Source organism: Martes martes, assembly GCF_963455335.1.
Source record: "Martes martes genome assembly, chromosome: 3".
Taxonomy (NCBI): domain Eukaryota; kingdom Metazoa; phylum Chordata; class Mammalia; order Carnivora; family Mustelidae; genus Martes; species Martes martes.
Window position 1 is genome coordinate 61,721,433 of NC_137890.1, and position 22,465 is coordinate 61,743,897.

General features: G+C 44.1%; 1 protein-coding gene across 5 annotated transcripts in view; it reads right to left on the reverse strand.

Annotated features, from left to right (window-relative positions):
- Positions 1–22,465, reverse strand: part of ATP7B (ATPase copper transporting beta) — a 71,403-nt gene that overhangs the window by 42,130 nt on the left and 6,808 nt on the right. For 3 of the 5 annotated variants that reach the window (XM_080799844.1, XM_080799845.1, XM_080799843.1), the window contains exons 1-2: positions 9,738–10,111; positions 9,020–9,295 (exon numbers count right to left, since the gene is read on the reverse strand). The exons of 1 other annotated variant lie outside the window; for it this stretch is intronic. In XM_080799844.1, the coding sequence (XP_080655970.1) occupies positions 9,020–9,295; positions 9,738–9,869 (408 nt within the window). In that variant the 5' untranslated portion in view covers positions 9,870–10,111. Of the gene's footprint in view, positions 1–9,019; positions 9,296–9,737; positions 10,112–22,465 lie in introns of those variants that run through there. One more of the 5 variants, XM_080799846.1, reaches the window with a different exon arrangement.

The following is a 22,465-nucleotide window of genomic DNA, read 5'->3' on the forward strand; positions in this document are numbered from 1 at the left end:
AGACATAAAAAGCAAAACAGTAATAATACAACAAGAAAACACAGGAGAATACCCATTGTAATCTCAGGCAGGGGAAAGTCTAAACATGAAAAAAGAAACAGAAAAACAAGAAAATCCCAAAGCTGTAGAAGACTGATAAATCTAACCACAATTAAGAGAAAACATTGCTCTAACCAAGGAAAAAGATAAATGAGACATGGAGGGGGAGAAAAGATTTGCTTCATATTAAAGAAGAGCTAATTTTTTAAAAATATAAAGAGCTCCTTCTAAAAAGAAAAAGGCCAACTACCCACCAGGAAAAAAGGAAGGTCATCAAAAAGGAAATGTAAATGCCTTTTCAATATATGCCAAAACAGCAGCAAGGCAGAAATGTGACGTTCCAACGGCATTGCCTTGCGGCTGGGGTGTAACCTCTCATGAGGGCAGTTTGGCGGTGCATATTAAAATGATGGAGCCAAAGATTCTTTGACCCAGCAACTCCATCTCTAAGAATTTACTCAATAAATATACTTGTTCATGTATAAAAGCAAGCATGCAGTGAAGATATTGATGGCAAAGAACTGGAAACATAAATGTCCATCAATAAGAGGTTGATTAATTCAATCACTACAGAGCAATACAAAGGACTGCTATCCAGCTCTTAAAAAAAGGAATGAGGTAACTCAACATATACTGAAATAAATTGATTATCAAATATTCAGTGAAAAGAAGCAGGACACAGAATACAGAGTGACTAGTGTTTCAGTTCTCTGTTGCTGCATGATAACCCAAATCTAGTGGCTCAGAACAGCTCACATGGTCTCAGTGTGGACGGGGCTCAGCCGGGAAAGCCTGTCTCTGCTCCTCATAGCATCATCTGGAGTGGTGTCAATGGGGCTGGAGGTTCTACTCCCAAGAAGACGGTCTGTCCATCACATGGCTGGCAGGTTGATGCTGGCTGGCTGCTGTAATAGCCATGGGTAGGGACCTCGGTTCTCTTCTGTGAAGAATCTCCACGTGGCTAGGTTGGGTACCTCACAGTTGCTGGTTTCTGGGTTCTGAGCAGCAGTGTCACAATTGTGAACATTCCCAGAGAACAAGTTCCAATGTGCAAGCACTTACCAAGCCTCTGCCTGCATCACACTTGCTAAGTCACCATTGGCCAAAACCAGTCACATGGCCAAGCTCAGCCAATATGGAGGAATTTACAGAAGGACTTAAATACAAGGAGGTGTAGTTCACTGGGAGGGCCACCACAGGAAGTCTATCATAGCATGCCAGCACTATCTGTGAGAAAAAGAATATTAGACACAGAGCTGGCTACAAATGCATGGACTGTCTCCGGGAGAATCTGAGGAGGATCCAGGGCTGAGGCAAGAAGGGGCTAAAGGAAGAGTTACTTTTCAGTGTATAACCTCTTGTCTAATGTACACGCGTTACCAAATTCTAAAAAATAATTAGTTTAAAAGTTAAAATAATGAGAGTATAAAGAAAATTTAGAACCATGACTAGATCGTAACTGGTATTAAATACTTTTTTAATTGAAAAAGATGAAAGAAAAACTAAGATATTCAAGAATGCTCACCTTAATGTAATATCTTTTTTTTTTTTTAAGATTTTATTTATTTATTTGACAGAGAGTGATCACAAGCAGGCAGAGAGGCAGGCAGAGAGAGAGGAAGGAAAGCAGGCTTCCTACTGAGCAGAGAGCTGGATGCAGGACTCTATCCCAGGACCCTGGGATCGTGACCTGAGCTGAAGGCAGAGGCTTTAACCCACTGAGCCACCCAGGTGCCCCCGTATAATATCTTAATAAGCAGAATTGCCTCCTTAAAACAAATCATAACCTTCAATCTCCTAGTCTGTTGGAAAAACAAATACCTAATGATTTATTATCCAACTTATTTTGCTTGGTCCTAGGTAGGTCTAGCTAAAACTCCGCAAAGCCCAAGCCACAATGCTAGCTCTTAATCCCGGGATTATGGATCTATGCTTTTGCCAAAAAGGTTTGCAGAAGTGTTGGAAGCTATTTGTTCATAGCAAACAATACTCAGAGGTCCCCCTTCTAGACCAGGCAGGTTTCTAATGACAAGTAGCTATGAAAGATAAAGCTTTGCATGTAACACAACTTTATGAAACACCAGAGTATCTGTTGGTTTGGAAGCAAACTCATAACACTTGCTGGGTATCTGAATAGTTTTTAAGTATACACATGTGGTGTGTATGTGTGCTTTTAATTCCATTCTTCAATTAAGAGGGTCTTTGGGGGGAAAAATTCTCAATGAGTTCAGAAAACAAACACACACTGAGGGTTAAGGGCTCAATAAGCAATCATGGACATTGGAGGGGGTCCAGGGACTAACCGTGTCCAGGGAAAACCTTATAGAACCCCAGTGTTGCCTAATTCTCACTAAATTATTTGTTTCTTGAGGACAGATGTCTGGGACCTCTTTGGCAAGCCCAACAGGTTGGGGAAGAACTTCTGCTAGGTTTTAAATTTTTAACAAACTATTAGTATGGTGGGCATCAGGATTAGAAGGGACTGGCAACACAGGAAGAGGCGGGATTTCCACAGAGGGGAATCCAAACATGAATTTCAATTCTTTGCTACTCTAGACACCCAGGCCACATGGAATTTGCTGTGAGTCCAGGGCTTGTAAAAGAAAAGATGTATAAAGGGATATAAACGGTTGATTCCCAAAGGTGGAGCCAGGAAAAGGGAAATAAGGTCTGTAGCTAGGCCAGCCTGGTATGAAGGAACTGGAAATGGGGTGCATGTTTGGACGAAAGGTTTCAGAGCCAAACTAAAATGAAAATCCCAGAAAATGACATACTTTGTAGAAAATGTCTGTGACCACAAATCAAAGAGCAACTCTGCTATGTGCATGATACAACACACACTAGCCATGTTTGAGATCTCGTTCCACTGGGCTCCCCATCAACCTTAAGGATATCACTGGCCCAACGTACCCTTGAGACCTCTTTAAATTAGAAGGGTGTGTAACACCCTTAACAACTCAGGAGGCAGAAATGTTCTATAAGCATGCAACCCTTCCAGCCTCTAACCTGCACCTCATACAACTCCAGGCACTTGGAACTTCTGTGGAATTCAAAAAACAGAGACGTCCTGCCGTTTTCATATGTATGCAGATCCAGCAAAGGCAAATAGTTAATGATTCTCAGTGTTATTTGATGAGGATGGCATTTTATATCCCTAGTGCTCAAGATAATTCTACAAATAAGTATTCTTATCACCATTTTACTGTTGAAACAGTCTCAGACTTATCAAAGGTCACAAATCAATTTAAATAACAGCTGGGATTTAAATCCAGCTCAAAAGTCCAGCAGGCTATTTTTTTAAAACAACATTTAAGGTTATATTCTCCTTTTAGCCATGTTAATTACAGGAAGAGACAACAATGCAGGAAAGCAAAATGCAAAAAAGCAAAACTCAGAAAACAAGGAAAAAGAGCCACATCTTACCTGCCACATAACCAAGAGGCTAACAGCTAAGTGAATGAGCACAGTCAGGAGACAGAGGAGTGGCCAGGAGCTCAGAGCTCAGCTGCCTGAGTCTGAGCCTAGCCTTCCTTCATCCCTTAGTGGGTCACCTCTAGCCGTCTCTGGGACCTCAGAAAAACTACCACAGAATATCAGAACTCACTCTGCTTTCTCCAGTATGCCTGACTGCAAACACATTCAGGGAACCACACTTAACAAGACGAGGCGGGACACAAGGAAAGTGGCAGTGGTTCTGGAACCTTCTACATCCTCCTGAATACAGTGTGAATGAGTCATTGCCAGGCCCTATTCTTCTCTGAGAAATGTCTGGGTATCAGAGGTTCATAAGGGAGGGAGGGTCAGAAGAGATTGTTTGACTCAAGAAAAGATCCCACATGAAACACTCCAGGCAGCTGGGCACCAGTCTCTAGAACTCCACTGAGGAAGGGTCCATGTCTCATTGTTAAACCTGTTATGTATACACATTTACATGAGTATATGCTTATGTATTAATACATAAAATTGAGGCTACCATGGGTGAGACTATATATTTTCCAGTTATTAAAATTTAAATTTAAAAAAGTATCATTTTATACCAGAAAACAAATGTGGTTTTTCAGTTTCTCTAAGGCAAAGAATATCATGTTAAACCACACAACATTAACAACAATGATATTAACCAGACAACAATAGTGATGCCCTGATGGGACATGGCTTTATACTCTAAAAAATATTTTCACATATTTGTTTAAATATCTGTCCTTCTTAAGTGCTATGAATTTATTGAGGGTATGTCTGACAGTCTTGGATATGAATTCCAGCCATGTCTGAGCAAACCTGAGCCTCAGTTTTCTTAGCTGCAGATAAAATGGGATAGTAAGAAAGCCGATCCCACAGTTTTGTAGGAAGGCCTAAAAACTAAAAGGATTTAAAAAGCTAACATCAGGGGCTCCTGGGTGGCTCAGTCGTTAAACGTCTGCCTTTGGCTCAGGTCATGATCCCAGGGTTCTGGGATCAAGCCCCACGTCAGGCTCCCTAGCCTGCGGGAAGCCCACTTCCCCCTCCCCCAATCCCCCTACTTGTGTTCCCTCTCTCTGTTATTCTCTGTCAAATAAATAAAAAAATAATGTATTTTTTTAAAAAGCTAACATCATAAATGTTTGAAAAGGAATGACTAGGAAGACAAGCATGACTCGTTACGTTCTCAAAAGTAGCCCAAATAGGTAAGCAGGGAACTTACTATGTCCACCACTTAACTGATAAGGAAAACTAACCATTAAAACTAGTGTCCATATTCCCCCAAGCCCCACTCCAACCTCTTCAAACTGTTTTTTCATGTTTCACCAAGGTCCAGAAAGAGCTTCCAGAAACTATTATTTAGATTTTATCTACTGAAAAACAAAACAAAACAAAACAAAACAAACAAAAAAAAACTAACCAAAACTTAGGCATTAATTCAAGCACTGATGAGGCCAACTATGGGCCTGGGCTGTGTGTGCAACACCTGGACCTCAGGCTCCAGAGCCACCCCAGCTCTGGTGTTGACAGTGTACTTTCTGGGAAATTCTGAACAGATGTATTGCCTGTTTCCTTCTCTTGACCACAGTAAGGAAAAGTATGAACTCTTCCTGAGAAATGGGATGCGTATATCCATTATTTGCTTGGGAGAAAAAGTGAATAAAGTTACATTAACTAGTCTCAATATATACATACAACGCATGTTGTTTTCGACCTACGCTAAAATAAAATTTAGAAATTCACAAACTTTAAGAACTCTCCAAGAAGTACTTCGCAATTATTACCTCAGAAAGCTTGTTTGCAGTCTCATTTACAACAGCTTTACTATACATTTCAGAGAATTTCATGGCTTTTAACTTAGGTCTATCACAAAAACTGTTCCATCAGACTTTTATTGAATCAACAGCATTTTTTCTGCTTCAGAACCTTCTCTGATAATACTGTATTTCAAGCCCCTCCCATGAAAGAAATTTTGTGCAACAGGCCTGTCACTATCAAGCAACTGTCAGTGTCTTCAAATATGTTTTTACATTTGAATGAAACAGCCTAAGTCAGAATCATAAGGTCACCATTCCCTTTATATCATTTGCCAGAATTAAAAGGCCACGATGGAAGAAATGTCTCACCAACACTAGTAACTCAGATAATTATATGACAGAAGTCAATGACCTTGGGATTATTTTTGCCCATTATTATTATCGATAAATTCCACATGGTTGTCAGATTTGGTGAAATACTGCGGTTAGTATTTTATCATACAAAATTATATTCTATAATGGCTAACAAATGTAAGCTTTTGCCTAGAATTATAGGTATGATCAGCTCAACATAAAACAAATATATCCCTTTGAAAGACTTAGGTATAAATGCATGTTTATAGCATATGCTACCCTATAATGCACAATAAGAACCTGGTACTAAAAATAATCTTCAGGGGTCCCTGGGTGGCTCAGTGCGTTAAAGCCTCTGCCTTCAGCTCAGGTCATGATCCCAGGGTGCTGGGATCAAGCCCCACATCGGGCTCTCTGCTCAGCAGGGAGCCTCCTCCCCCTCTCTCTCTGCCTGCCTCTCTGTCTACTTGTGATCTCTGTCTGTCAAATAAATAAAATCTTTAAAAAAATAAATAAATAAAAATAATCTTCAGAAAAAGAAATGGAGGTAGTCAAGAAACCTTTTTTTAAAGAAACAATGTACAGTCAAGTAATATTTGACAAAAGAGCCAATACTCAATGGAGAAAAAAGATAGTCTCTTCAATAAATGGTATTCACAATAAATTCTTCAATAAATTAGGTATTCACATGGGAAAAGAATGAAAATGGACCCATATCTTAACACTATTCACAAAAATTAATCCTAATGGATTAAAGACTTAAACAGAAGACCAGAAACCATACAACTCTAGAAGACAACAAAGTGGGAAAAGCTCTTTGACATGGGTCCTGGCAATGACTTTTTTGCATATGACACTTACAGCACAAGCAACAAAATCAGAAATAAACAAGTGGGACCATAGCAAACTATAGTTTCTGCACAGCAAAAGAAACCACCATCAACAAAATGAAAAGACAACCCATGGAATGGGAAAAAATATTTGCAAACCATATATCTGATAAGGGGTTAATATCCAAAATACATAAAGGACTCCTATAACTCAATAGTAAAATATCTATATTTATATTTATACACATACAATTAAAAAAAGGGAAGAGGAGATAAACAGACACTTCTCCAAACAAGACATCTAAATGGCCAACAGGTACATGTGAAGGGGCTCAACATTGTCAATACCAGAGATATGCAAATCAAAACCACAACCAGGTATCACCTCAGGCCCATTAGAATGGCTATCATCAAAAAGACATACCAAGTACTAAATAACTTAAATCTCAAGTAGATCCAAAGTGTGATTTGACAGATTTCGGGTCAATACATTGTTGGCAATGAACAAGTACTCATTTACAAATGACTTTTAGCTTGGTTCTTATCATCCTAAACCAGCTACTACAAATTTCCCCCTTTTTAGAACAATTCGTTTAAATTCTTTCTAAAAATAATCCTAAATTTAAAAGTGGGACTGCAATTAAAGGCTATAGATATAGATGTATATGTCATATGTGTGTGGGTGTATGTTCACAAAATACTAAGTAAAAAAATAAGATGTATGTACCACTATTACCCCCTGTTCCTGTACCTGTAAATAAATAAGTAGATACATGTACACATATATGGCTGGGGCATATGGTTGCTTACATTTTCTTCCTAATACTTTTCTTTATTCCCCTTGCCTAATCTTAAATTTGTTTCATATAACGAGCACATGTTACTTTTGCAATCAGAGCTTTAGAAGGAAATAGCTGGAACTGTGCTCCGACAGATTAACGGGCTGACACAGTTCTCCCAGCCACTCAGAGAGCACCAAACACATCTTGAGTTGGGAATTCTACCGAATACAGTAATTTTGGCATAAATAATACCATGTTGTATTTCTACAGTACTCCACAAAGTGCCTTCACAATCCCAGGAGGTGGGACTGATCATTCCAATTTGCAGTGGGAAATGGGAAGCTGGAGGAGTCCGAAACTCACCTGCCACGTCCCCAAGCCTGGCACCAGAAGAGCATGGATCTGCATCAGACTCTCAGGGCCACAGCCTTTACCCTGACCTCTACTTGGGCCCTCCTTCCTGAAGGGCTCCCCCAGACAGGTTCAGGCTGCTCCCCTAGTCATGTGAGATTAGTACTGGCCATTAAAGACGAGAATATTTCACATTCAAATAGATACAGGGTGGATTTTGTAAAGCCGTTGTCTGAACATTTTAAAGAAATGTCAGGCGTTTTCCCCTTCCAAATTTAATATTTTGCTGAGACACTCAGCTAAGAAATATAAAAGTTGACCATGCACTGCATTAAAGAAATTCATAAATTTTCTTCAACAGATGTAAATCTTTTGCAGAGTACATTTCAAAACCCTCTTTTCACAAAATTTCCTTTAGCTTTGGGGACTTTTTAAGCCATAAAAACCAGAAGAAACAAAAATAACTTTTTTTTAAATATTTTATTTATTTGACAGAGAGAAATCACAAGTAGGCAGAGAGGCAGGCAGTGAGAGAGGAGGAAGCAGGCTCCCTGCAGAGCAGAGAGCCTGACACGGGGCTCGATCCTAGGACCCTGAGATCATGACCTGAGCAGAAGGCAGAGGCTTTAACCCACGGAGCCACCCAGGCGCCCCACAAAAATAACTCTTTTTTTTTTTTTTTTTTTTTTTTTTTTATTTATTTATTTGACAGACAGAGATCACAAGTAGGCAGAGAGGCAGGCAGAGAGAGAAGGAGGAAGCAGGCTCCCCGCTGAGCAGAGAGCCCGATGTGGGGCTCGATCCCAGGACCCCGGGATCAGACCTGAGCCGAAGGCAGAGGCTTAACCCACTGAGCCACCCAGGCGCCCCACAAAAATAACTCTTAAAGGAGCAAGAGACTCGTGGAAATTTTCTTTTGTATCTAACCAATATATGTGTCCATCTGCCTTTGTCACTAAAAAAGACCCCACACAGACCACCAGTCCCACGTGGAAATGCCACGAAAAGGCACCATCTTTATAAAACGTTACACTGCCCTACTTTTGAACATGACCTGACCTTTGGGTTAACAAAACTTTCATTTGCTTAAGAAGAGCAGCTCGTTTTGCAGCAACATGCTCAAAATATTTTAGTCAAATGTGGACATTAACAATACAAGGTACACATTCAAAAAAAAAAGTAAGAAGAGGGGAAAATCCATTTTTGTCTGAGTTGCCTTCTGCAAAACTTCTGCTCCACAGAGGCTTACAAAATATCCTAAAAATAAGCAACAAAACCCAAGAGTTACCGTGATAGACTTTCGTCTCTGGAGATCCACCTTGCCTCTGGCTCCCTTCCCGAGACCAGCTTCCCTGAGCCCTGGTTCGTAGGACATGGGAGAAGCCTCCATCTGCAAGCCCTGGCCAAACCCCCCTCGGCTTTTTACCCCTTTAGCAACTGCACTGACCTGATTGGAACGGATTCCCCGTGTTCCATTCAAAACCTTCTGTGAACACTCTCCTTCCTCTTCCGAAGTCACTGGCCTGCTGGAGCCCCTGGCCCCAGGGTTCCTCCTGAAGGACCACCGCTTGTGGACGGACACCAGGGTCACCTGTGGGTCACCCAGGGTCGCCAGGAAGGATGGCTCAGGGCTCCTGGGCGTCTCACCCCCAGCTTCCTCCATCGCAGTGTCCGCGGTCACACCTTTACCCACCATTCGAGCAAGCAGTTCACCCTCACCACACTACCTGGTCATGGGAGGAGCAAATGCTTTAAAAGTGTCCCCCTAAGTAGCAGGGGCAGGCCACCTGCTGTGCTTGGTCCTGCAGTCCCCTCTGCTCCAGAGCCGGTTCAGTGAGAGGCTGCCAGCCAAGTCCAGCAGCCGGCTTCGGAGCTCGGGCAGGCTGCACACCGCTGGATATATATTTGCTCTTGTTTACCTACATGCTTCCAACCAATTGGCACCCTCTCACTCATCACACTGCATTCGGCACTGGGAATCTTTGCACACGGCCCTGCGCGTGCCCTCACCCAGCCCTGCCAGGACACCCGGCCAGCGTGTGCAGGCGCCCAGCACGTAATCACCTCCCAAAGCTAAGCACAGTTTCCTCTGGGCCATGTGCACTGCCAGAACCCCAGCCTTCAGGCAGGGGAGAAACGACACTTCCTTTTATTACCAAACTTACAGGGCTTTCTTGGAATAACTTCAGCTGCTTCTTCCATAGCTCCAGCGCTGGCGGGGTGCAGCACGCTAGGGGAGAGAAGTATTTCCTAGGCAACATGACTTGCATTTTCAAGAAGGTGTAAGAAAGTTCCATGTTTCCTGCAGCTTTGTTTTCCCTTCGACCAGCTTGGCTTGACTTCGGTGAGGACGGACTGCAAAAACTCACTGGATAGCCCAGCTCATCCACTTTTTAGTGGTTAGGTCGGGACAGCCACGACCTAACCCACAGCTCAGGCTTCTCGGGCTACCCGCTGTTCCAGGAGGATTAAGAGAATCCAGGCGGCCTCGCGCTCTGCTGGGCAGCACTGTCTCCCCTCCTGCCCCCACAGGCTCGCTGCTGGGAAAGAGGCAACCTCACCCTCCAGGGGAAGGCACGGCTCTGCCAGCCGCTAATCCTGGCAACGCCGCCCCCTCCAAAGTGTGCATGGGCGGAGTGTCCACACTGCCGACTGAACCCGGTGAGTGAAACAGACACTATATTCTTTTGCTTTCCTCTCCTGGAATGAGCGTGCCCCTGGCAGGGCAGGGTAGGGTCATAGTGGTGTGCCCCTAGAGCACTCAGAGCCCATGGCCTTCTGCTCCAGGGGACCGAAGATTCTGTCTCGCAGTGACACTTCCTCCCCAATTAAAACAGCCACTGCTGCCCCAAGAAGTGCTGACCCAGACATCTATTCTCTCTGAGGGAAGGCAGTCTCACCACAGGCCCCCCAGGGCCGCCTGCTTTTCTACCCCTCATTTGCTCTGTGGGGACTAGACTGCTTCTGAAACATGCTCAGGGCAGCCACCTCCCAAGTGTCTCGCTTGGCTTCTTATCTGCCCTGTGCTCAGTCGAGAAAGAACCTGCCTCCATTTCCAAGACGTACCATTCGAATGAGTGACCAAAAAGGAATGGCACATCTGATGCTCAACGCCTCCGCGCAGGCCGCAAAAGAGCCAGCTTGGAGGAGTCCAGGATATCTGGGCCTGCTTTCTGGCCATCACTCACGTCCTGCTTATCTAGGGTCTCCCTGTCTCCTGACAGGCTCCATCAGGGTCTGTGTGTGCCTGCGACCACCGCACAGTTCCTTCGTGTGCATCGTAAATATATTCTCTGGATAGCTGTGGCTTATCTTTTTAAGCGCAGATTAAAAAAAAAATTGTCATTTTGGGTAGAAAGCCTTCCCCAAAGGTGTGGTTTATCTTTCTGCTGTCTTTTAAAACAAGAGTCACTGTCCAGATTTCAACTTTTCCTTGGTGATAGGGGGTCATTGTAAATATAAACGCTTCTATGCTGCAGCTTTGGATGATTAATAAGGAAAATATGTTGGAATCACACATCCCCCGTGCTTCTGAACAGTCTATTCTGTTAGCACCATAGAAAATTTGAATACTTTACTGTAAAATATTTTTATTTCTCCTAACTGGCCACTCAGACCCAGAACACAGCCAGAGGAAGGAGGCTGGGGCCAGGTTATAACAGGCCTGAAGTTTAGACTTTGTCCTGTGGACAGTGGAGAATTGCCAGTTTTTAACGCAAAGGACTTACATGATTTATATTTGTGATTTGGAAATACGGTTTGGGCAGGTATGAGAATGAAGACTCCGAGGTCGGGGCGGGGGGAGGCGGCTATAGGGTTACAAGGAGCAGAGAAAATGAATAGCAGGGTAGGATTAAATAAATGAGGGGCCTCCAGGCTCAGTGATCCAGCGATCCGAGCTCGAGAGGACCTGCAGGGCACACTGCCCTTTCCAGTTTGGCAGAGATGAGGAGGAATGGGGGGAAGCATGTCTGGGGTGGAAATGGTGGCTTCTCCTTTGTTCCCACAGAGGTTAAGAGACCTGCAAAACAGCCAATGCATGAACCACTTTCCCAGGCTGAGAACTGAGTCCAAACTCTCTTTCCGGCACCTCCCCCTTTCCTCACACCTGACCCCTGGGCTCCCCTCCTCTGCCCTGCTAATCCTGCTTATCCTTTAAGTCCTGCTCTCAGTGTGGCCTCCATTCACACCAGCAGGGTTCTGTCCCTTATCTGAATTCCAGTGCCACCAACGTCAACACCACAGGCCTGGCAGGGACCGAGTCTCCAAGTGACTGGAGGCCAAGTCTTCTCCCTCCACAGAGGCTGCCTCCAGATCAGTCCATCCTTGCTCCTGATGCCTAGCACGCACCCGCACCGCAAGACACTGTAAGCCCCTGGAAGAAAAGGTTCTTCTGTCTTACCTAACAGTGACAAACAAACCTCATTCCCCAGATGTCACATATAGGCTCACTGAGACCGAGCACAGCAGATCCCAAGGTGCTCTTCACCCAGGATTTCATGGTAGGTTTTGCCCCCTCGCCCCAGGGCAAGGGCAACTTTGGCTCTCATATTCCTTCCAGAGCTAAAAGTCTAAAGGATCTCCTCACACTAAATTACCTTTGCCTCTTATGGGTGCAAATTCTATCAGCTATTCTCCAAAATAAATTCATCCTACCCACCTTCCCAGTCTCTGTGGATCCTTTTTGCATAAAAATAAAAATCCCTTTGGTGTCCTAACCAATCCTGTTGCAACCTGAGGAGCCTGGGCCCAAAGGCAGATGGGCAGCTCATGTTTCCCTGAGCCTCTAAGCCCAACGACAGTTCTGTGGAGGAGAGACATCTGGTTCCAGTATTTCAGCACCTGCCAGAGCTGACCAGCTCGCCCTGGGTGGGGCTTCTCAGAGAGAACTCTGGGCCAGTCCTCCCAAGACAGGCAGAGGAGCCGTGGATCCTGTGACAGGACAGGATCACAGAACCTGACACTAAGCCGCACGCTGGGAAGGAGTGGCCCGGGAGGTTCCCAGACAGAGAACGTGAGCAGTACAAACAGTCCATCCTTCACAACGGAGGCGGAATGCTAATACATGAGTGTACTTTGGAGCCTGAGAGCCAACCATTTAGGCCCTACGTGCATCAGAAGACCCGAGACACTTTCTGCCCTCAGGAGTTTGTTAGCAGGTTAGGAGAGAACAGTAGAGGACAGTGTTAAAGTATAAAAGAAATCCTTCCAACATTAGGCTCCTGGTGTGGGAGGGGTTGCTGCAGGCCCGTTGGCCTGGAAGACCTGCAGGGCGGAAGGACTCAGCGGCTGCTCCTCACATCCCCAGGAACTGGTGGTTTCTGAGACTGAAACAGCTCAGCACAACTTCTAGATTAGCTTATTAACAGGAGAGGAAAGAAGGAAAACCCTGGCTGGATGGCCTACAGAGAAAAAAATTACAATGGTTCTAAATCATAAAGAGACGTGGGCAGGGCCAAAAAAAGAAACACTTGAGACTGTCAGAATAAAAGGGAATGTCTCCATTCTATGGTTAATCACATGCACCTCAACTTCCTTGGCTGCCCTTGCCATCGGAGGCCCGCTTGGCCCAACTCCAGCCCTCGTTCCCTCTATGTCCCCACAGACTCCAGGTCTGTCTGCTCCCAGCTAAATGCGGATGAGACCCAACACAGCCAGGCTGCCCAGCCATGCTGCCTTGAGTCCAGGAACCTGGAGAGAGCCCTTGGTGCCGCCGGCAGTCCAACTGTGCATCTCCCTCGTCCTCTCCCTCTCCCCTCTTCTAGAAGACCCACCACACGTCCACCTCTCCCTCCTGCTCCTCTGACCTCCACTCCCTACCCCCATCCCCACGGGTGAGCCTGCCAACATCTCAACCACTCACCCACCCACATCCATCCTTCCCTCTGGCTGCAGGGAGAACTGTCCTCGCCCCCCAGGTCAGGCCCCAAGTATCTACCCCCTCCTGGCTTTCCTCCAACACTGCCCCCTCCCCCGCCCCGGCCAGCTCCTTTTCCAAGGCCTTCACGGGACCCTACTAGTAGCCCCCAAAGTCCTTCATGCTAGAGTGGCTTGCTGCTCAGCCCTTGCTTGGATCCTGTCCCTGTCTGTACTCATTCCTTGGTGAGCTCATTCAGTCCAAGACCAACAGCACCTCTACCCAGTAACTCCCAATTCCACACGGAGGGATCCGAGGGCCTCACCATCTCCCGCTGGACAGTTAACATGCACTGCGCGTGTTGACGTATCTAAATCTGAGCTCCCAGTATGCTGTCCCTTTCCTGTCTCCACCAGTCTTTCCCATCTTTCCCGTCCTTCCACCTGCCCTGGGAAAACTTGCATTAAACCCTGATGAGAACAGTCTCCTTTCAAACCTGTAGGTAGATGTTCGGCAAATCCTGTCAGTTCCATCCTTTTTTTTTTTTTTTTTAAAGATTTTATTTATTTATTTGACGGAGAGAGAGAGATCACAAGTAGGCAGAGAGGCAGGCAGAGAGAGAGGGGAGAAGCAGGCTCCCTGCTGAGCAGAGAGCCCGATGCGGGGCTCGATCCCAGGACCCTGAGATCATGACCTGAGCCGAAGGCAGAGGCTTAAGCCACTGAGCCACCCAGGTGCCCCTGTCAGTTCCATCTTTAACTACATCTGGCAGCCAGTCACTTCTCAGCAGCCCCCCCATAGCCCTGGTCCCAACCTCCAGCACGCCTTACCTGCACTATTCAAACAACCCCCTAAGTGACCTCTGGCCTTTCTTCTTGGTCCCTAGAGTCTCCTCTCAACACCCAAACCAGAGAACCCCCTCAAGGGGAAATCAGATGACCGCAGCCGGCTTTCCAGACGGTCCTCCCACCGCTCACCCCTCACTCACTCAGCTAAAACCATTCGGATCCTGCTGTGCAATAAAGCAAGGCTTGCCCCCCACCTTGGGGCCTCCCCGCCCCCCACCTACTCTCTGGGCCTTAAAAACAACCTTCTCCCAACACCCCTTGTCCAGATGGCTCACTTCCTCACCTTCTTTAGGTCTTTGCTCAAATGTCACCTTCTCTGTGGCTTGCCCCTAATTACCCTGTTTATATTTCAAACACTCTCACTCCCTATGGTCCTTTCCTGCTTATTTTTCGGAGCACTCAACTACCATCTGATACAGTAATATATATTTTATTTGTTTACGGACTGTCTCTCCAGTAGGATATAAGTCTCCCAAGGGCAGGACCCCTTCCTTGTCTGTTTTCTTTTCTCACCTCTATTCCCAGCATGACGGCAGCGCTTATATTTAAGCTTCTTGATAAATACTTGTTGAATGAATGACACAGAAAACGAAACAAAAACAACTTACATATTTGCTTGCTATAAAATAAAACATGGACTACTCAACTTTCAAACAAGTATTCAACGTTCGGAAGGTGCCCCATGCAAAGATGGCTCTCTTCTCCCTTACTTACTCCTTCCTCCTCCAAGCCAACAGTCTAAACTCAATTACTACGGAGAACAGGCACTGACCTTGTTAAAAAAAAAAAAAAATTCAACTGAGTACATCTGAAGATTTGATTGGCTTTATTAAACGATCTGTGCATGGGGCAGCATCCCCTTGATCAAGCAGAGGGGCGCTCCCAGGAGTTGCACAAAATGGAAGATTTTAAGGGAAGAGTGGGGCATGAAAGTCGTAAGCAAAAGACAAGACTGTTTCAGGCAAGATCACTTTCCCTGAGGGGGAAGAGCAGAGGGTCTTACTATGCAGATTACCTCATCTCCCTTTAGGGGGATGGAGAAGACCCATGTGATAGATTACGTTATTGGTGCTTATCAGAAGACTCCTGACTAACGCCTTCAGAGTTGTATTCCTGCAGGAGATTGGAACTGCAATTAGATTAGGTACCAAATGGCTGGTTTATAGTGAAGGGGACTTAACCTAAGTGATGCCATTTTGATCCTGTGGTTTTCTTTTTAACACATTCCCCCTAAATGAGGCAATTACTCTCAGGCTCCAGAGTTTCCAAGAGTACACAAGTAGCTAGAGTTTTACACACTAAAGTCTTCTAATTTAAAAATGTGGAAAACAGATGCAGAGTTCTGGCCAATGAAATACAAGGAAAAGCTGCTTGTCAGAGCTCCTGAGGAGGTTCCCCAAAAGAGAGAGTAGATTGGTCCTTACCCCTTCCTCATTTCTGCTGTGTGTGACATAGATTAAAGGGCTGGAGTCCTGGCAGCCATCTTAGGGCCATGAGGTATCCACAAAGATAAGTGTTGCATCCTAGCTTTCTAGAGCAGACAGAAAAGAAGTCCATGTCCCTGATGACCCTGGAGATGCCACATCAACTCGAACACATGCCTCCAGACTTCAATAACAGTCATATTGCTGGATCTTCTGTTATCCATAGCCAAACATAATTCTAATACAAGAGTCAAATGCAGTAGAGGGGAGGGACTTCAGGCATGGCAGTATGAGCTGTGCAGACCAGCTCCCCAGTGAAACTGGTGAAAATTATTTTAAAGAAACCGAACAAACATGGAAAGGCTCTTGAAATGATCCTTAAAAATACAGCAAATGAAGAAACATTTATTCAAGAACACCTCTTAAAATTTGTAAGAACAGTAAGAGTCGATGCTGTTTGAATCAAGACCACAGCCACTCCCTTCTCTGAACTCACCAAGATGGAAAACTCCACCTGACTGGTGCAGCCAAGAACACAGGGATCCCTCTCCATCCAGCTACCAGTCAGTGGGCTTTCTTCCCAGGAGGGGCAAGACATCAGCACTTCTCACCCTGGCCATCTCATCCTGATGTGAAGGCTAAGTTGTAGGCTAATGCAACCAAGAGGTGGAGGGTCCCTTCTTCCATCTCATCCCCACTGATGGTATTAAGGCTCTACCTTGACCACGGTGCACCCAGAATATGGCACCCAACTGCCCTTGCCGGGACTCATAATGTGATAGAGAGGAAAACGGAGCAGAACTGAGGGTATTGTCTGCCCCCTGCCGCTGCGAATTCCCTTTCCCAAGCACTCAGCTCCTAAAGAGGGAGAATCACTCAGTAAGAATTGTGACATTGTTCCCATTCCCAGCTCAAGCCTTGGCTCAGAAGTTCTGCCTAGGTGAAAGGCAACTGGGAGGAGAACTGTAGATCCATTGGACCAGTCTAAACTATGGGCTGGCCAGTTTGTTGGAGTAACAAGGGGGGGCGTGTGGGGCGGTGGGGGGGTTGAGACCCAAGAAGAGCATGGCCTGGGGTCAGAACAAATCTCAAAACACTGAGCTCAGGGAACCTGGGTGGCTCAGCTGGTTAAGCCTCTGCCTTCCGCTCAGGTCATGACCTCAGGATCCTAAGATGGAGCCCCGCATCGGGCTCTCTGCTCTGCAGGGAGTCTGCTTCCCCCCCTCTCTCTGCCTGCCTCTGCCTACTTGTGATCTCTCTGTGTCAAATAAATAAATAAAATCTTTTTAAAAATAAAGTAAAATATAAAAAACACTGAGCTCAAGAACATCCCACCAAAGGGCAGCTGTGGTGAGGAAGTAGCAGTACCCAGAATTGTCTAAAATGTCCAGTTTCTACCAAAAAAATTGTGAGACACGCAAAGAAAAAGTATGATCCACACACCAGGGGGAAACAAAGCAGCCAGCAGAAACTTCCTGTGACTACAACTGGATGTAGGATTTACTATACAAAGACTGAAACCATTAAAACAATTTGAACTAAAGGAAGGGATGAGGACATGTTGCATTAAATAGAGAGTATCAATAAGGAGATAGAAAGTATAAAAAAGAACAAAATGGAAATTCTGGAGTTGAAAAGCATAGTAACTGAAATGAAAATTCACTAGTTGGGTCCAACGGTAGATTTGAACTGAAAGAATTAGCCAACAAGAAGAGATCAAAGAGATAATGTAATCTAACAACAGAGAGGAAACAAGGACTGAAGAAAACTGAATAAAACCTCATGAAACAGGGGCGCCCGGGTGGCTCAGTTGGTTAAGCATCTGCCTTGGGCTTGGGTCATGATCCTGGGGTCCTGGAATTGAGCCCAGCACTGGGCTCCCTGCTCAGGAGGGAGACTGCTTCTCCCTCTCCCTCTGCTCCTCCCGCTGCCTGTGCTCTCTCTTCCTCTGACAAATAAATAAATAAAATCTTTAAAAAAAAGAACAAGAATTCAAGAAACTGAGCCTCACAGAGTTAATGAAGTTGCAACTAGCGGAAAGTTTAAAGCTTGTTTCTCAGAGAACTGCTTCCCCCTAATCAGCTATTGTGTCTTTTCAGACCCCAGTATCTAATCCACTCGTGGTCTCCACAGAAGCCTGGACTCAAGGTCAACTGATGTGGTTCCAGCCTATGAACAAGCAAGGCCCTGCCTTCCTTACCCAAGATAAGGAGCCCATGACCCCTTACAGTTTATACCAGCTCTTGGAGCATATGCACACCCCTTCTCCCTGTCCTAAGATAACGTCCTAACATCAGGGGCTCAATTTTGTTTCATTCTGATATTGTCTTCCCCTAAAGTGAACATGGGGCATATGTTACGTATATGTTTGCTCAATACACACACTCCACCGTTCCTCATGAAGAGTCGTAAGTTTCTCCCCCTCTCATCAATATGTAGACAATCTCAACCCCTAAATGTTATAAAAAACTTGTTCTGTCCCCCTTCTGGGAAGTGGGTTTCAGGATTGCCCTCCCAACTCCTCATCTGTCTGCCTCTCAAATAAACCCTTATCTTGCTGCAAGTCAGTCTGGGCTGTTGGCTTTGCTGCACATCTGGCAGACAGGCTTGGTCTTGGTTACACTCATGGGAATTTGGGACACCATTACCCACGCCACGTATGTGTGATGAGAGACCAGGAGAAACGAACAGGAAAAATGCTCAAAGAAATAGTTACTAAAAGTCCCAAATTTATTTATTTTTTAAAAAGATTTTATTTATTTATTTATTTACATGACAGAGAGAGAGAGAGCGCGATCACAAGTAGGCAGAGAGGCAGGCAGAGAAAGAGGAGGAAGCAGGCTCCCTGCTGAGCAGAGAGCCTGACGCGGGGCTCGATCCCAGGATCCTGAGATCATGACCTGAGCCGAAGGCAGAGGCTTACCCACTAAGCCACCCAGGTGTCCCTAAAAACCCCAAATTTAATGGAAAAAAAATAGCCTATACATCCAGAAAGTTTGATAAACTTTAGATTCAAAAACACAAATAGAGTAAAAATAGAAGAATGGAAAAAGATGTAGCAGGCAAACAGTAACAAGAAAGCTGATGTGGCTAGGCTGACAAACTAAACAGACTTTAAAACAATGTTACCAGAAACAAAGAGGTACATTTTATAATGATAAAACCTGCCACCAGGAAGATATAAAAATTACAAACAAACACATCTAAGAACAGCACACAAAATACATGACAAAAAAACCTGACAGAAATAAAAAGAAAAAAAGACAATTTCCCAGAGACAGTTGGAGACTTCAACACCCACTTTCAATAATGAACAAAATTGGGCAGAGCATCAACAAGGAAACAGGTGATATTGTGATTTATAATAAGAAATATATATTTGGGGAGTGCCTGGGTGGCTCAGTCCGTTAAGCCTCTGCCTTTAGCTAGGGTCATGGTCTCAGGGTCCTGGGATCAAGCCCCGCATTGGGCTCTCTGCTCGGCGGGGAGCCTGCTTTCCCCCACTCTCTCTGCCTGCCCCTCTGCCTGCTTGTGATCTCTGTCTGTCAAATAAAAAAATAAAATCTTAGTTAAAAAAAAAAAAAAAAGCAAAGAATTGCTTGGTGTCGACAAAAAACCCCCAGACACTGGCATTGGTATCAGAGTTGCAAAACAGAAGACAGGAACAAAACTATAAACCAATAGACCTCCCTGATATAGACAAAACCCTCCACCTGAGAACAGTATAACAGACCTATTTTCAAGTGCACATGGAACATTGTTCAGGATATACCATAGGCTAGGCCATAAAATAAATCTCAATAAATTTAAAACAATGGAAATAATGAAAAGTTCAACCACAGTAGTATCAGCAACAGAAAGAAATCTGGGAAACTCACAAATATGTGGAAATTAAGCAGGACACTCGTTAATAATCAGTGGGTCAAAGAAGAAATCAAAAGGAAGATTAGGAAATACTTTGGAGACAAATGAAATGAAGGCACAACATACCAAAATTTATGGGATGTACCTAAAACAGTGCTTAAAGGGAAACTGATAGTCCTCACTGCCTGTATTAAGAAAGAAGAAGGATCTCAAATCGATAACCCAACCTTCTGCTTAAGACACTGGAAAAATATGACTAAAGTAAACGTAAAGAAGCAGAAGGAAATTCTATTAGTATCCTAGTACTGCTGTAACAAAACACCACAAATTGAGTACTAGAAATTTATTCTCCCGTAGTTCTGGTGGCTAGAAGTCAAAATTTCCCTTTTTGGAGCTCTGAAGGAGAATCTGTTCTATGACTGTCTCCCACTTCCTGGTGGTTGCTGGCAATCCTTAGCATTTCTTGGTTAATAGAAGCATCCCTCCAATCTGTTTCTATAATCATATGCCATTCTCTTCTCTGTGCCTTCACATGGCATTCTTATAAGAATAGCAGAAATTGGATTTAAGGTCTACCAGAAGCCTGTATGACTTCATCTTAATGTAACTAATTACACCTGCAAAGACCCTACTTCCACATAAGATGACACTCACAGGTACGAGGGCTTGGGACTCCAACCTATCTTTCAGAGGACACAGTTCAACCCATGACACAAGAGAATAAAGGATTAGTAGGAATTAATGAAATAGAGAATAGAAGAATACAGAAAACTGTCAAAACCAAAGGCTGATTCTTTGAAAAGATCAACAAAATTGGTAAACCTTTAGCTAGAATGACCAAGAAAACATAGAGAGAAGACTCAAAGTATGAGAATCGGAAATGAAAGAGGGATTATTATCACTGATCTTAAAGAAATAAGGATTATAAAGGAATACCAGAAACAACTGTATGCCAGTAAATTAGATATCTTGGATGCAACAGGCCAATCCTAGAAAGAAAAACTACCAAAAGAAATAGACCATCTGAATCAATTTTCAACAAATAAGAACTTGAATTAGTAATTGGAAATCTTCCCATGAAGAAAAGCCCAAGCTCAGATAGCTTCAACACTGAATACCATCAAAGATTAATTGAGGAATATACAAAATTTTAATAAAGTCTTCCAAATAAAAAAAAACCCAAAAGACAAAGGAATGCTTCTCAACTCATTCTATGCATGAAGCCAGCATTACCCTGATACTAAAACCAAAGACATCACAAGAAAACTACAAACCAGTATCTCATGGGAATATGGACATGAAAATTCCTCACCAATATTATAGGAAACCCAGTCTAGCAACATATACAAAGATTACATGCTATGAAGAAGTGGAATTTGTCCCAAGAATGAAAGTCTGGGGGCCCTGGGTGGCTCAGTGGGTTAAGCCTCTGCTTTCGGCTCAGGTCATGATCTCAGGGTCCTGGGATCAAGCCCCGCATCAGGCTCTCTGCTCCGCAAGCAAGGAGCCTGCTTCTTCATCTCTCTCTGCCTGCCTCTCTGCCTACTGATCTCTCTCTATCAAATAAATAAATAAATAAAATCTTAAAAAAAAAAAAAGAATGAAAGTCTGGTTTAACATCCAAAATCAATTAATGGAATGCACCACATTGAAAGAATAAAAATCAAAAGATGCCCAATAGACACAGAGAAAGCATTTGACAAAATCCAAAATCCTTTCAGGATAAAAACACTCGAGAAACTAGGAATTGGGAGGGAACTTCCTCAACCTGACAATGGGTATCCATGAAAAACCTACACCCAACATCGTACTTTATGGTGAAAGACTGGAAGCTTTCCCCAAGATCAGGAACAAGACAAAGATTGCCATTTATATGAAATCTTCACAGTAGGGAAATCTAAAGAGCTAGAAAGTAAGACTCATAGCTGCTTAGGCGTGGGGATCTTGGGGAGGAAGGGAGTGAGAGCTGAAGGTGTAGGGTTTCTTTCTGAGGTAACAAAAATATTCTAAAATTGACTGTGGTTGATAGATGCATGTATCTGTGAGTTACATCTCAAGAAAACTTTTTTCTTTTTTTTTTTAAATTAGTAGAGAGACTATTAAAAGAAGAATTAGGGAGGATATGCCTTTGGCATTCATGGAAACCTAGAGGTTCCAGGCAAGTGGTAAAATACTAGGAAGAGAAGTGGATAGAGTGCCAGTGTACACCAGCAGATGGCTCATAACTGCAAAATCCCACAAACCACCCAAATCCTTCAAGGAAAAAGGGTTACTGATGCTATATTCCCACAATGGCATAATGCATACCGGCAAATCTCAGAAACTCAATGTCCAGTGAATTAAACTACCGGGACTACACCGAAATAAAAAGCTTCTGCACAGCAAAAGAAATCGTCAAAAAAACAAAAAAGCAACGTACCATACTGAATGGGAGAAGATATTTGCAAATGACATCTCCGATAAAGGGCTAATATCTAAAACATATAAAGAACTTACACAACTCAGGGCGCCTGAGTGGCTCAGTCGGTTAAGTGTCTGCCTTCAGCTTAGGTCATGATCCTGGGGTCGCAGAATCAAGTCCCGAATTGGGCTCCCTGCTCAGCGGGGACCCTGCTTCACCCCTGGCCCTCCGCCCTGCTTGTCCTTGCTCTTGCTTGCTCTCTCTCGAATAAATAAAATCTTAAAAAAAAAAAAAAAAGAACTTTCATAACTCAACACCAAGGAAACACATAATCCAATTAAAAATGACCAGAGAACTTGAGCATTTTTTCAAAGACATACAGGTAGCCAACAGACCCATGAAGAGATGCTCAACATCACTAATCTTCAGGGAAATGCAAATCAAAACCACAATAAGATTATCACCTCACACCTGTCAGAATGGCTAAAATCAAAAACAC